At 37.3% G+C, this 14,509-nt stretch overlaps 1 protein-coding gene across 1 annotated transcript in view; it reads left to right on the plus strand.

Annotated features, from left to right (window-relative positions):
- Positions 1-14,509, plus strand: part of inpp5f (inositol polyphosphate-5-phosphatase F) — an 85,375-nt gene that overhangs the window by 13,128 nt on the left and 57,738 nt on the right. The window contains exon 2 of the mRNA XM_088915601.1: positions 13,637-13,717. Coding sequence (XP_088771727.1) covers positions 13,637-13,717 — 81 coding nt within the window. The remainder of the gene's footprint in view (positions 1-13,636; positions 13,718-14,509) is intronic.

The raw sequence follows: 14,509 nt of genomic DNA on the forward strand, positions 1-14,509 counted from the left end.
GGGGAAAAGTTAAAAACAAAATCTCAGATATTGTTAGTTTATCTGTTGATTTAATATTTTAAAATGAATCTGGCATTAGGATAATAAGACTTCATATTCTGTTGCCTAGATGACTCACTTTATATCCAGACTCTCAAGTTTAGCAGTTTTTTTATTGGACATGCAGTGGTTTTATGAGGTTTTAAGAAATGATACGTGAAACCGACATTGGGCATCTTAACTTTGACCTTTGCAGTGCAAAGTCTGTCCTATGAGAGATCTGTGAAGCTGCCATGGAAGGAGTTTGGCTCATGAGGTGTATTCACCTGTTAGTAAAACTAAATCCCTTCTGTAATCCATTAACTAACCACCATAGACAGTGCAATAGTTTGTATCTTTGGAACTATTTTATTTAACTATTTCATATTCATGGGGTTATAAAACGTATTTATTAAAGGCGGTTGATGCTTATCTTTGGATTATGAGCTTTCATGAGATGACTAGAATGTACAGTAGATTGTAATGTACGTAGCCTCATGGCAAAGATGATAATTTATTGAATAGATTCTGTAGATTTCTAATATTGCTTTTCTTAAATTCTGATGGACATTATTATTAACATGACTTTAAATTTATAGCTTGAAATTTCTGACAGTATTTTTATATTCATACTGTTTAAGAGGCAGTAGGGCTGTAGGGATTTCTTGCTTTGTGAGTCATTGCTTTGATTAGTCTCTGGGCAAATGCTAGAGTAGATTATGATTCAATAACAGTGCACAATGGATTTACATCTGGTGCTGGAGCTTAATTTAATTTGGGGCATGTCTGGCTTTTTTAGTATGTGCATGCGCATAGACCATGAGTTGGAAATTAAGAAGAAGCGATTCCTTACATATAGGAGGGGGCTTGTATTATCCACCACTGAAATGCAGCACATACTGTACCTGGATGGTATGCAAAAGCCATTATGCACCAGCAGCTCCACTACACTGCAGATCGGTTGTGACAAATTGCTTTATAAGTTGAATTAAGGAGAAACTTGAGGTAGGCCAGGTTGTTCAAGCCTAGAGTGGAATTTAATCAGCACACTAAGGTTAGTGCCACAACTCTTTCGGCAAGTCCAACAATATTCTTGGTAACCATAACTGGGGCATTGGTTTTAAGTTCCTTTATCTATGAAGAAATTCCTTCTAGTTGATGTAAAGACTTAAATAAAGATCCGTGTGACGTCCGTGAAGTCATTCCTCACATTCTGGCTGGCAATGTGTTAAGGCAAAAAATGAATAGGACCAGCTTCTTGACACTTCTGTGTTTTTCTTTTTTCTTATTCAAAAAAAGAAATATATATAATTTCTGTGCCTTTCTGGGTTTAAAACGACTTTTTATGTTCTGCTGCCACAGTGGAATGCTTTAGAAAGTAATGGGTTTGCTAATAAACTTTACTTGTTTGAGCCACCTTGACGGTGCTTACTCTGCCTTGTAATGAAGTGTCAGCGTCAGTTAATTGAATCGGAATAAAGGTCTCTGGTGCTGCAAGCACATTGGTAATTATAATCTAAGGAAGGGGGTTATAAAGCAGCACACCTCAGAAAAGTTTCTCTATCTCAGCCTTTAGAACAGGAGATGATTTTTTTTAAACCATGTACAGTAGCTGTGATTAGGGATGTGGAAATATGGAGGGGGGGTCAAATTCCTGTTGGAACATCTCTTTTATAAGCTCCAGGTGGATCTTTCAGTGGTGTAATTTTCTATTTTGCTTTTGTGGATGTTAACTTTGGAAGTTTTGTCAGGGGTTTAAAACTCTCCATCTGGCAATTTTGATGTATTATATAGCAATTATTTAACTAATAGTGTAAAGTAAGTGAACACTACTGGGAGATAAAATTAACCTTTGTTGATATTGAAGACCAGGATACTTTATCCTCAGTTTAAGAATGGGTTATGTCCCATTGTCCTGTTCATAACTATTTTTAAAATCACCACTTCCTTTTTATCATTTGTTGACTGCATTAATAATAATAATAATCGCTTACACTTATATAGCGCTTTTCTGGACACTCCACTCAAAGCGCTTTACAGGTAATAGGGACTCCCCTCCACCACCACCAATGTGCAGCCCCACCTGGATGATGCGACGGCAGCCATAGTGCACCAGAACGCTCACCACACATCAGCTATCAGTGGGGAGGACAGCAGAGTAATGAAGCCAATTCATAGATGGGGATTATTAGGAGGCCATGAATGATAAGGGCCAATGGAAAATTTGGCCAGGATGCCGGGGTTACACCCCTGCTCTTTACGAGAAACACCCTGGGATTTTTAATGACCACAGAGAGTCAGGACCTCGGTTTTACGTGTCATCCGAAGGACGGCGCCTGTTTACAGTATAGTGTCCCCGTCAGTATACTGGGGCATTAGGACCCACATGGACCGCAGGGTGAGTGCCCCCTGCTGGCCCCACTAACACCTCTTCCAGCAGCAACCTTAGTTTTTCCCAGGAGGTCTCCCATCCAGGTACTGACCAGGCTCAGACCTGCTTAGCTTCAGTGGGTTGCCAGTTGTGAGCTGCAAAGTGATATGGCTGCTGGTAGTAGAGTGGAAACTCTAAAAAAAAATCTTTGTCCTTAATAATCATTCCAATACTTAAATAAAGGCCAAGAGCATTGCCATTGTGAGTCAGTTTCATCTTTGTTTTAAGATGTCCACTTTCATTTTCAGACGGTATTGACCTTTTGTTTTGATCTGTCATTGTCATTCACATTTACAGTAACCATGAAACCACAGAGCACAAGTTGGATGTTAATTTTAATAAAACCATGCTCCCTCTCTGTAGTGACTCACAGTATTCATTTGCCTTGTGTTTTACTTTTTTGTTCATATATTCCAAGCTCATCCACTCTTACACCATGTAGAATTCTTCTTTTCTTTTTGGAACCAGTTTGTATGCTGTTACAGATGTTTGGAACCAGTTTGCTATGCATACATACACATGTTTTTATCTTGATTGTTTGTATCTCAATAAGTTTTATACTATAAATCATTGTAATAACACCTTAGTATTCACACTAGGATTTCGATTGTTTCTGTTGAATTTTCAGTTTTTGCACAATAAACAATTTAGCACTAGATTCACCCTCTTGCTGTGTGTTGGCTGCTTTTAAAAATTGATATCTTGCTTGTCTCATGTCAAATTGCCCATTGCTTCAAGCTCAGATATCCAGTTTGTTTGTGTAAGGTAACTTAGTAATTTGAAGTCCAGTTCTGTATGGGTGTTCAAGATTGGCCATACATGGTATAACTGTTGATTCCTTTTCTGTTACTAAAAAAATATCCTCGTTCAGCAGCACATAATCAAGTTTGTCATGTAAAGTAAAAGGCTGACTCTTGATGAGGTGCCAGTGGTTATGAGATTTCAGAGGTGTCGCAGCACAAGTCCTCCATTGTTACATTGTATCCTTTCATTTCTTTTCCATTTATCTCTGCTTAATGCTGCTAATCCATTCAGTTCTGCAAGGCTGTCAAAAGAGCTGAGTCAAAACAATCACTATGGTGTTTTTTACCAGTGTTAATGGAATGACTGCAATCCATTGCCGCAGTAGTTAGCTTGGTGTTCCATCAGTGTATTTGGTTTAACTGTATCTGTAAAACTTCTGATGCACAAATCTCCACCTCTCTCTGGCATATTGCATTGTTAAAGCTATCTTTGAGTATAGAGACATTTACCATTTATTAGCAAAAACTGTAGCAAAATCACTTTAAATGCATTTAAAAATCCATTTTTGAAATATGTTTTGTTACTTAGTAATTAGCTGGTTATTAATTTGACCAAGGACAGTGCTTAAATTAAAGTCTTTAGAGTTTTACTCTGCGTTTTACTGCAGTTGTGCACATGGAACATTTTTACCTCTCACATAGTATTACTGCAGGCATAAAACACATCTGGGTGAGAGAAATCAATACAGGCTTCTGTTATAAATGCAACCATGCATTTTCTCAGCCTTAGTTTTCCCTCCATAAGGACAGCTTCCTGTTGATTAAACTGCTGCCATTTTGAGGAACCACAGCTCATGAACCAGGTACCCATGTTGCTGGGCTCAGAGCTTGTGTGATTCTTCTGTGTTCGACATGTCTCAGTCATGCCGATAGCAGTGCAGTTCTCCAATCTGCAATTGTAATTCAAGAGCACCACTAAGACTAAGGAGCTGTCAGTTTAGATGCAAATTAACATTCTTTGCACTCAGTTTAATCAGATGAGGGTACAGCCAGGCTGAACGGGATTGGGTTGCGCAGCTGATTCATTATTTAATCACCGATGTCTAACACTTTTTAATAGAAGATACTGTGTTCACAGCTTTCTGTTTGATTTTTGAAGTCTTTAATGATAGTTTCACAGATTTTTTTTTCCCTTAACCAAATGCTATAGTGAGAGTCCTCCAGTCTATGTACTAAATAAGAAATGATATAAGACCATGGCTCTTCTAGTCATTGGGCCATTATTATATGAAAAGTGTTGACTTAAACAATGCTGTAATAAGGTCTTAATGAAGTATTATTTTAGTACTTACTGTAACTACTAAACGTCTGTACATCTATATTGTGGTAACAGTTAACAAAGGGGCATATGTTGTCTTGAAGGGCGTTACCAAATTTAGGGTGGCTAAAGATTCTTATTGTAATGAATCATGATTTTACTGTACTGTATGTGGTAGTTTATGTGCTGTTGTTTCTTGTAATGGTTATTTCTCCTTTTTTAAACTATTGTAATTGAATGGGAAGGTATCAGATACTATTATACATTTTAAATGTATTTTTCTATATAGTTAACATTTCTTCATGATTCAACTTAGAGCAGCATTATGCAAATTACAGAAAGAATCCTGTTAACCATAACAATAGGCACATCTGTATTTATAGGTAGGTTACATAATGGAACAAGTATAAATGTAAAATGTAAATGTAAATAGAGCAGATGTCTGTATATGGTGAATATCAGGTCTTACCTGGTTTCTCCATAATAAAAGAGAATTCAAATCCCATATTCTAATATATTATTTGCATTGGAACAATGGAACACATAATGGGTTTATTCCATGCTGAAAAGAGAAGAAAGAAAACAACGTTTCAGCTGTGGAGCCACCATCGGGCTGTGAGGAAGACTTTGCAGCCTACGCATGCTGACGCAGCTACCCACCTGAACTATAATTTGCAATGAAGGGTACCTTTTCTCATTTTACTGCTTGAAATCAGGCTATAAAATTATATTTCTCAATGAACAATTCTGCAGGCTTTTCTGTTTTTGCTAGTAACTGCTCACATCAAGTTCTGCACCTCAGAAAGTGAACACAAGCACCAGGTATCACCTGTAACCTCCAGATGTTTACGGTTATATTATATACTACAGATATTACGGTTAATTGTGTGAAAAGATACTGCAGGCACCTTTAAGCTTTGGGAAGTGATCTGTGACACTCTGAAGAAAAATAGATTTGACGTTTCTGTCTTTTGGAGCATTATTGCAAAACAATACGTAATGCCTTTGGCAGTTTTGTATCTGCTCTGTAAGGACCCTATTGACTATGTAAGAAGTACTTTTACTAACTAGATTTGTTTTCAGTATTTGTAAAAGTTTAAGTAAATGTTCTCCAATGAACTTTGAATACAAATCACTTGAAGGAAGTCGTCTTTTTTTTCTTCTAAGTGGGAATGAGACCTGCTAACTCCAATCAAAATAGACTTTTGCAATTTTTTCATTTGTACTGTAGCCTCTGGTAGAGAATCTTAATTTAAGTTCTTTTGCCTTTCCATTATATTCTAATTTAAAAGGTAACTATATTCTCAGATGGGGGAAAAATGATTCTCTGGTAAATTCTCCAGGAGAGTCAGGAATTATATGAAATTCACTAGAACAGATATGTTATTCTGATGACACGTACAGCTAAGTGGTCAAAAACCACTGTTGTATTAATTTTTTTAGAATGTTCAGTGAGTTGTTATTCCAAATATGCAGAATATTTTTGTACTAGTATTATAAATGGTTCTGTAATTTCTAGCTCATAGCCAGTCGATTGGGCTTGCATATAAGGCCTGGCTGGCACAGCTTTAAATTAAATATTAGGAGCCTCCCAGTCACCTTCCTCTGAAAGAGGTCCCTTTTTGAAAAGCCACCAAGCAATGGGATATTGCTGCCCTCAGGGGCAGAGAACTTCAGACTGTATGTCAATGGTGACCTGGGCTTGAGGTCTCAAACCATCAACGGGGTGGTGGTGTAAACCCTACCTTATATTATGTCAGATAGGCCTCCTTTTGACAGCAAATGTGCTGCTACTTTGGGAGTGGTGTATCCACCCTCAGCTGGCAGTCTGCATTTGGGCTCAGTATTACAGCATAGATGTCTTTTCAGTGTGGCACTAGTGGTCTTGCAATGTTATGTACATTGACCAGACTCAAGAGAGGCAGCATACTGATCGTCTGTTACCCCTGGGGAATTGCCAGGTCTTATAGAACCAAAACCTCTCCCACTGTTTTATAAGTGCAATAACCATTGCCTGCAGCTGTGGGTCTTGGTCCTCCAATGGTGTGGTGGTAAACTCTGTTAGAGGCTTGGCCACGTCCTGGGCCCCATTCCACTGATGCTGCTAACTGGGCTTTGAATCATTCAGTGCCCATCTCTGTATTTGAGATAGCTTGGCATACTACCCCAGATACTAAGGCATTTTGTTCTCGTCATCCTTATGCCTTTTTCCATTAGGCTGCCACACAACAGAATTTGTATACTATCCCACTGATAGGTGGCTACTCTTCAGGCTGAAACTAATGTTAGGTTACTCCTATAACCCTCATTCCCTGAAAGAGAAGACAAGCCACCAAATTCCTTTTTTGAAATTCTAATTTTGAAACCCCAACAAAGGGCAGGAGGCAGGTCAGTCTTCTATTCCCTAGAGGATGGAGCAGAGAGAGGGCATTGTGCTGCTGACTGGCCTCTTGGTATTGTTGGTATAAAAGTTTGTGTCTCTGCCACTGGGCGCAGAGAAATCCCATTATTTGTTAGCTACTGTACTCTTCTCTTTCTGAGAACCAAGGTTACATAAGTACCCTAATGTTCTCAATTCACGCAAGAGCCATTGGTCCTTCTGGAACACATGCAGTTGAATAATGCATCATTACACTTCGGATTCTTGTCTGAAGGTGATTCTAAATAGCAGGGCTTTTCTTATAGACAAGCTGTTCAAGATATTATCTTCTGCTTGCAGGGGTCATCTTTTTCAGTTGGAGTTCGCTACATACTGAGAGTAATTAAAAATGCAACAAATCCTATTGATTCCACTTGACACATTTTACTTCCTCTCAGTGTATATATACAGTATATATATATGTTTATAGTGGCTATAGTATTCCATTTCTGATATATGAAGGAAGCATGACATATCTAAGGTGTCATGTAATGTTAGATACAGTACAGTACAGTGGTCATAGATCTTGGATAGCTTAACCAGAGGGTTCCCAAAGTCCAGTCTTTAAAGGCCAAAATGCTTCTGGCTTTTATTCCGGCCTGAATTATCGAGTTCAACTTTTTGTTTGCTCCTTTGTCAAAATTGCTAAGTTTCCCTGAACTTTAGCAGCAGAGGAATAAAAGATTTGTAAAAGTATCAGAACTGTACTTAGGGAAACCATTTTCTATGCCAATAGGCGAAGGCACAAAAATGTACTTGTGTGAAACCCTTTGTCTAAACTTGCAAATTAATGTTATCTTCAAAAAGGTGCAAAGTAGACTTCAATGCAATCTAAAAATGGGCAAGAAATATTAGTGTGGTTATCATTGAAATGATGTGCGGCGTGTCTACATGTAATGAAGTTACAGTGGCTTTACTGGAATTATTGTACAATGAATGCACTCTGCCAGCTTATCAATAATTATTAAGGCTTGAAGCTGGGCTATATCCAGCCTACCTCCAGAGACCTTGGTATCAGTTAATTTTGAATGTGTTTTGACTTGGTAATTGTAGTATATATCCTCTTTTATTAGTGCTTATGGGTACATTTAAAATATTGCTGTACCTCTACCATATTACATGTATCTTGATAATTGTTTAAAAGCAAGCTAATTACTTTTTACTAATTCATTTTATTTTAAAACTAATTACAAATGTACGTTGGTTTTCAGTGCCATTATGGAGGCAAAATCGTTATTAAACTTTCCTGTAGATCTGAATATTTGTGAATCTTCTAAATGTTATGTTCTGAATCCTCCTTTTTGACCAGCCCTTTCTGTTGCAGAATGAAAGTGGTTCCATTTTAGAATGAAGAAACTGATTGTTGGAATGTTTGAAAGATAACTTGTTAACATAGGATATTTGCACAAATGTTAAACGTGCTTTCAATTCTTCTGTAACAGGTAAAGTTATATTATGGTGTTGCAGCTTTTGCCACTCCACATAAAAACTAAAAGTTATTGATACCAGTCCTATTAGCTTGAAACCCAAAGTATCAAATTTGACTTGGGTTGTTCAGGGTGTGGTGCTGTAGATCGACACCACTGCAAAAAAATAGTAGCCTCCAAGGAAACATATTTTAAATTATTAAAGCTGTATTATCTAAAATGTTAGAGATCATATTTCCAAAAAAAAGATGACGGATAATTCTGCAATGGAATATATGCTTCTTTTGACTTGAATTCGATGTCATGCACTGTATCATTCCAGATATGTTTCTAGAGTGATAATGTACATGACATTCAATGTCTGGGCTTGTATAAAACTATTTTCCTGTATGTTATACTTGCACTGTAATTTGTAAACGCCTATCATTGTTGTCTAGTAGTACGGGATTAGTTTTATTGTTCTGGGCACTGTTCTACACTTCCTGTACATTTTTGTTGGATGGTTCACATGTTTTTTTACTTGCTATGCTTAAGCTTTCTCGTTCCATTTCAAACTGAGTGAAATAATAAATGCTCCTTTAGTCACAATGTGGTGTGTCTTAGTCTATTTTCTCTGAAACCTTTTGCTTCCTGACTGTATTTACTTACACTAACTGTAGCTTTACCTGCCAGTTTTCAGTGGAATCCGGTTGGATTGGTTTTCATTCGCCGTTCTCGCTTGCTTCATTGTTCAAAGACTCGCATCAAGATTTAATGCTCTGACAGGAAGTAATGACAAGCAGCTTTCTTAGACTGTGTGTGTGCAAGCCCGAGAGAGCTGACTGGCTAAACTGAAATGCATTGCCCTCCGAAAGTATTGAGCCAACCCAGTAAAGACAATTGAGGGGGACTTGCAGCTTCTACCATTGGAAATCCGTGACTCGGGAATGTTTTTTTTTTACATTAAAGCAATGCGAGCATCTACTGTACTGCAAATCAGGGAAAAAAAACATACATAATAAAATTTCACTTTAAGGTTAAGGTTTTTCAAAGTCAGGTCACATGCGAAAGCAGATGGCTTTTATGATTGGGGTTATGACCTATCAACATGTTTGTTGTCAAATGGCTTTGTTGCTGAAATATACCCAACCTGTTGTTGCATCAATTTTTTGTATTGTTTATACTCTCCTCCTGCCTTTGACAAGTGACCAGGCAGTGATTAGAGTCTTCACAGTTTAATTCCTAAATGAGTATGGTAATTGACTGCACAGTATTTGTTGCCTGGGAGATGGGGAAACAAGAATATATTCATCACATATGAAGCTATTTCGATGTTGAAAGACTGACTTTGAGCAATGTCAATTAAAGGTGAATGTTCCTGCCTTTCTTCTTGTGAAAACTCGAGACAATTAGGGGGGGTTTATCTTTCACTTCTTAATTTTGTATATATCCGATTGTGTTCTGTGGGATTCTGCAACTGTTGTTACTGCTTAGAATATTCCACTGTTTCAGAATGTTCCTGTAAAAATAACATTGGAAATCTTTCTGAAAACCTGATTATCAAGAAGACTTATGGGGAGCATATGTGATGTTGCATGAGAGTAAAAAAATTCTGTTAAATCTGTCTAGCCTGTGTATAACTACAGTACACTGTAAAAAAACTATGCTTTTTTTACTGTATGTTAAATGTTCACTTCTCTTGCCATTCTTGTATTTTAAATATAAAAATGAATTTCAGCATACTTAACTAATAATACAGCTTAATAAACATCTTGCTATAAAGATCTTATACTTTAACATACTGTTTTGCCAAATGACAAAATATTAAATTAATCTATTCTTTTATCCAGAGAAAACAAAAATTAAATGTTTAGTGCATGTAACGAAAGTACGCATTGATCTATGTAATCAAATAGCCCTTGTTGTGATATCTGAGAATTCCACCCTTGCAGAATCTTATGAAAAAGAGCTTCACAATAATTATTTGCCTGTTTCTTGATAATTAAATTGTAAGGTTAAAAGAAAAAGATTTGTGTGCATAAGTCCAGGAAATGCAATAAGTAATTTAATAAGTTTGCTTCTTAATATTTCAGTTGTTCACAATGTCAGTGCTATTATTGAAATAGGAGTTTGCTTATAAAGCAGCTTAGGCAGCTTACTCAAGCACTTGACAGTGACTTTTCTACTATCTCACATGGCATTATAACTCAGCAGAGATGTTTGCACTTACATTTATTTTTTCTGAAAACCTACAATATTTCTTTATTTTGGTCTTTTTTGTTTATCTTTACTTGGATTTGGTTTATGTTGCTCAGCTTAGTTGGAGTTTTAGGTTTACATTCAGATTTTTGTTCTAGAGTAAAATACTGTGAATGACTAGATCTCTGACTAGTAACTTACTTTTTATAATGAGACTAGATTACACCGAATTGCCTACAAATACCCTAACACCTTTTGAATTGCTAAGAATGATGAGGATTCAGAACTATATACCTATTATAAATATAATGTTATTTCTACAATATTGAAAGTTTATCTGATTTGTCCATTACAGTCATTCTCTAATCTAGAACACCTGTCGAATCTATTGCATTCTCTATTAGAAATTGTTACTTGAATATTTCATAATCTAATCTATTATGTTTTCTGTGACTAGTGTGCATAAGTCAGAATTAATGGGAATAATTGTGCTTGATAAATAAAAATTCAGAATACCAGAAGAACAATTCATTCTCAAATGTAATTTGCTCTGGATAAAAGTGTCGGACAAATACATAACTAGTAAATCTAACCTTCACAGAATACGAAGGCCTGACTCAGATCTCATATGAAGGGTTGGACTTCACTCTTTCAACAGATTCATGAAATAAGAACACCGAGTGCCTCATATATGACCAGCAGAACCTTAAAGTCCACGCTAAATTTCACTAAATAAAAAAATTCTCATTTGAGCGTATTACAGCAATCATTGCCATATCATTAGCATAGTAACATGCTTCAGGTGCAATAATTAACACAGCTCTTTAAGGTAAGGTGTGGATTTAGGAAATAACGCTTTCCAAACTGGAAAAGAGGGAACACGGGTTGAGGAACAATTGGAGAGAGAGAACTGTTATTTGGAGAAGAAAGAAATAGTGTAAAATGTGATTTTACTATCCATACAGTACTGTGAGATGGAGTACAAGAAATGCATCTTTTCTTGAAGGACATAAGGGAAATTGCCTCAAAAACATCCTGCTTTGTGTTGCTTTGAACTGTCAGAATCTGTTGAGACTTTACAGGCAACAAGAAAATATGAAAATGACAGGTTCAGAAGACCGAGACATTACTGAGTCGAGTGAAAATGTCTTCAGTTGACAAACCTAGTAAGCTTGGTCTTGTCCTGCTGTTTCTGGTATCAGTGTCAGGTGTGCTCTGAATCGTTTGTCTTTTTCTTTCCTTTGGCGATTTTCCTTTCTCGGTTAGCAAGGAGTGCCTCTAAAAAACTTCACTTGTGCCGAAAGGCATCCTTTTGTAAGAAGGATCTCGGCTCATAGAACCTGTTCTCCGTCACTGCTGTCTAGCACAGGATTTAAGGCGTGCCTCACGATTAGCAGTTCAGTGGCTGACACCTGCATATCATTATCCACATCAGTGTGGTCTTTTCATCCCACTTGAAGGCATTGCCATGCATTTTTCTTTCCAGCAGGTGCTTCTGAACCTGTTGTCTTACTTGTAGTGCATCAAAGAGCTTCTTCCACTTTAAAATTCAAATCTTTTTTTTTTGCAGATGAATTTTAGTGAATGATGCCAAAGTTTTTTTTAAAACAAATATTAATTCATATTAATACTGTGGTGCAAATAATATTTACACTGCCTGTTCTCAATGTGCCTTGGTGGTGTCCTAAGCAGATTTCTTCCTTAGTTTCTCATTACTGACTAATCCTTCTCCTCTTGCCCGTTCCCTGGTGAGGTGCCTCTGACCTGAAGAGCTATACAAAGGAAGCAGCTCTTATTACCATTGTACAGGAGAGGACAGTTCATCTTCCTGTAATGAGATGTTGTCCTTGGAGCCCTGCGGAAGGGCAGCCAATCAATATCGACAGTGATGTGGGAGCTGCTCTGCTTGCAGACACCCCAAAGATTTCTCCCACTCTGTTTTCTTTTTCAAGCCTTCTTGGCACATGGAGGTTGTTATAGCAGCAAATTTATTTCTTTTCTCCTTCACGCATATGTTTTGCTCAGCAGTAATTCAGTAATGAATTTTTTATGGCCTCTTCTTCGAATGGAGATGCTGTCTGCTTCTGTCTGTCCACAGTCAATGCAGTCTCAAGGGCTCTAGGTTCTGTGACAACGTTACGTGCAGTTTGGGTCTCAGACTACGGCGGTGCTGGCCAATTAGAAGCACCATTTTTGTTGCACTACCTACCAAGCCTGTGGAGGAATTGATGTTTGTTCTTGTGAAACATTATCGACTGTGACAGACTTATTCATATTTGAATTTAATGCTTCCACTTTTTTATAGCATATTTTGAGCTTTTTAGTGCTGTTTTTTTTTTGCTGGCTTAGTCTCGTTCCGTTACTGGTATTCCTTGATGCGTGTCGCATTTCTTATGTGGACAGAAGGCTGTAATGAACTTTCAGCCCTCTCGGCTTCTTTACCAATTAGCTCCTGCAGTGATGCAGCAGTGATTTGGAAATAACAAACAGGGGAGAAGAAATACCTAGTAATAAAGCACTGTTATTTCTCATGAGCAATAATCATTTGTCCTACATACTTAGAAGTAGAGCTTTTATAAGTGGAGTTTTTACACTAATGAAGAAGTTTATTAGGGTGTTATTTTAATTGTCTTCAAAACAAATGATTCTCAGGGAGCGCAGAACCCAGAAGATGATACCGACTTCTAGTATTATGACTCTGTTGACTGAATTGTCTTCTATGCCATGCAGTTTATTTTAAATATAGCTTTGTTCAATGCAACTTGCAAAATAGATGAAAGACAGTGAAAGAATGTTGGGTGCTTGTAGATTAATGGTACCAGAACCTTTTCAAGTGTTCTTTTCTTGCAAAGAAAAGGCCTTATTCAACCTGGTTATATGACTGGTGTGATATTTCATCTCGCAGCACACTGCAGTAGTGGAGAAGCCCGGAGGACAAGGGAACATTCACAGTGTCCTTCACACTCTTCCAGTTCTTTTGAGGATGAAAAAAATTGGATTTTTGAATGTTACTGAAAATGTGGATGTTTCTCTTGGCTTTGTTTTCAAGCAGGTACCTGGTGATAATCATTGTAATAATGGGTTTCTCCCTCTGTCTTTCAGCAACAGACCTGCTGCTGGCTTGGAACCCCATCTGCCTGGGCCTGGTGGAGGGAGTCATTGGAAAGATTCAGCTTCACACAGGTTAGGCCCACAGAACAGGACATGCATGATGCACGTGCTAGTCTCTCGCTTGCTTGTAACGCTTCCAATGACATACTGTCAAGAGAAGACAATTAATACTGGACAAAGCCTGTGTTAACTAAAAATAGTTTTTGAAATCGTTTAGAACACAGCTATTCGGCATGTGTTTCTTTCATTGGCTAGCAGTATAAGAGTAAACAGCACAACATTCTTTTTAACTTAAAAGCAGCTTGATTAAATATTGGACAGGAATATACAGTAAGACAAATAGCAGTTTTAACTGATCTTTAGAGTACAGTAGCAATGTTGCTGTATTAATAATGTTTAGATTTTGCTCTCAGATTGACATTCAGAAAGCAAGTTTTTTTTATCAAATTGAAAACTTGAAACACAGATTAAGTTTAGGAACGGTCTGTTAAGCTACTCGTTTCTGAAATAAATTGATTGCATTCGTGTAATCTGACCAACAGAGGCATGAACCAAAGACAAGTTATGTGAAAGTGGCCTTTATAATTCCCAAAGGATGATGTGCCATGAATGCATACCTATTTACAAGAAAGACTATCAAAGGCTTTTCTGCAGCTGAATGAAACTATGAAACGCCACTGGCACATCACAGCAAATGGTACTACCCTCTTTTGGTCAGACGATTCAATGGCCCACTTTCTTAAAATGTCAACTCTAGACAGAGTTTAGAAGAATGATCTTAATATTGAATATACCTGTCTTATATTTTTTGTCAAGGTAAAGAACGTGAATCATTAAATGTCATCTTTCACTTAGTGGGGGGAA

The sequence above is a fragment of the Atractosteus spatula genome, chromosome 5, assembly GCF_055471065.1.
Source record: "Atractosteus spatula isolate fAtrSpa1 chromosome 5, fAtrSpa1.hap1, whole genome shotgun sequence".
NCBI classification, from domain to species: Eukaryota; Metazoa; Chordata; class Actinopteri; order Semionotiformes; family Lepisosteidae; genus Atractosteus; species Atractosteus spatula.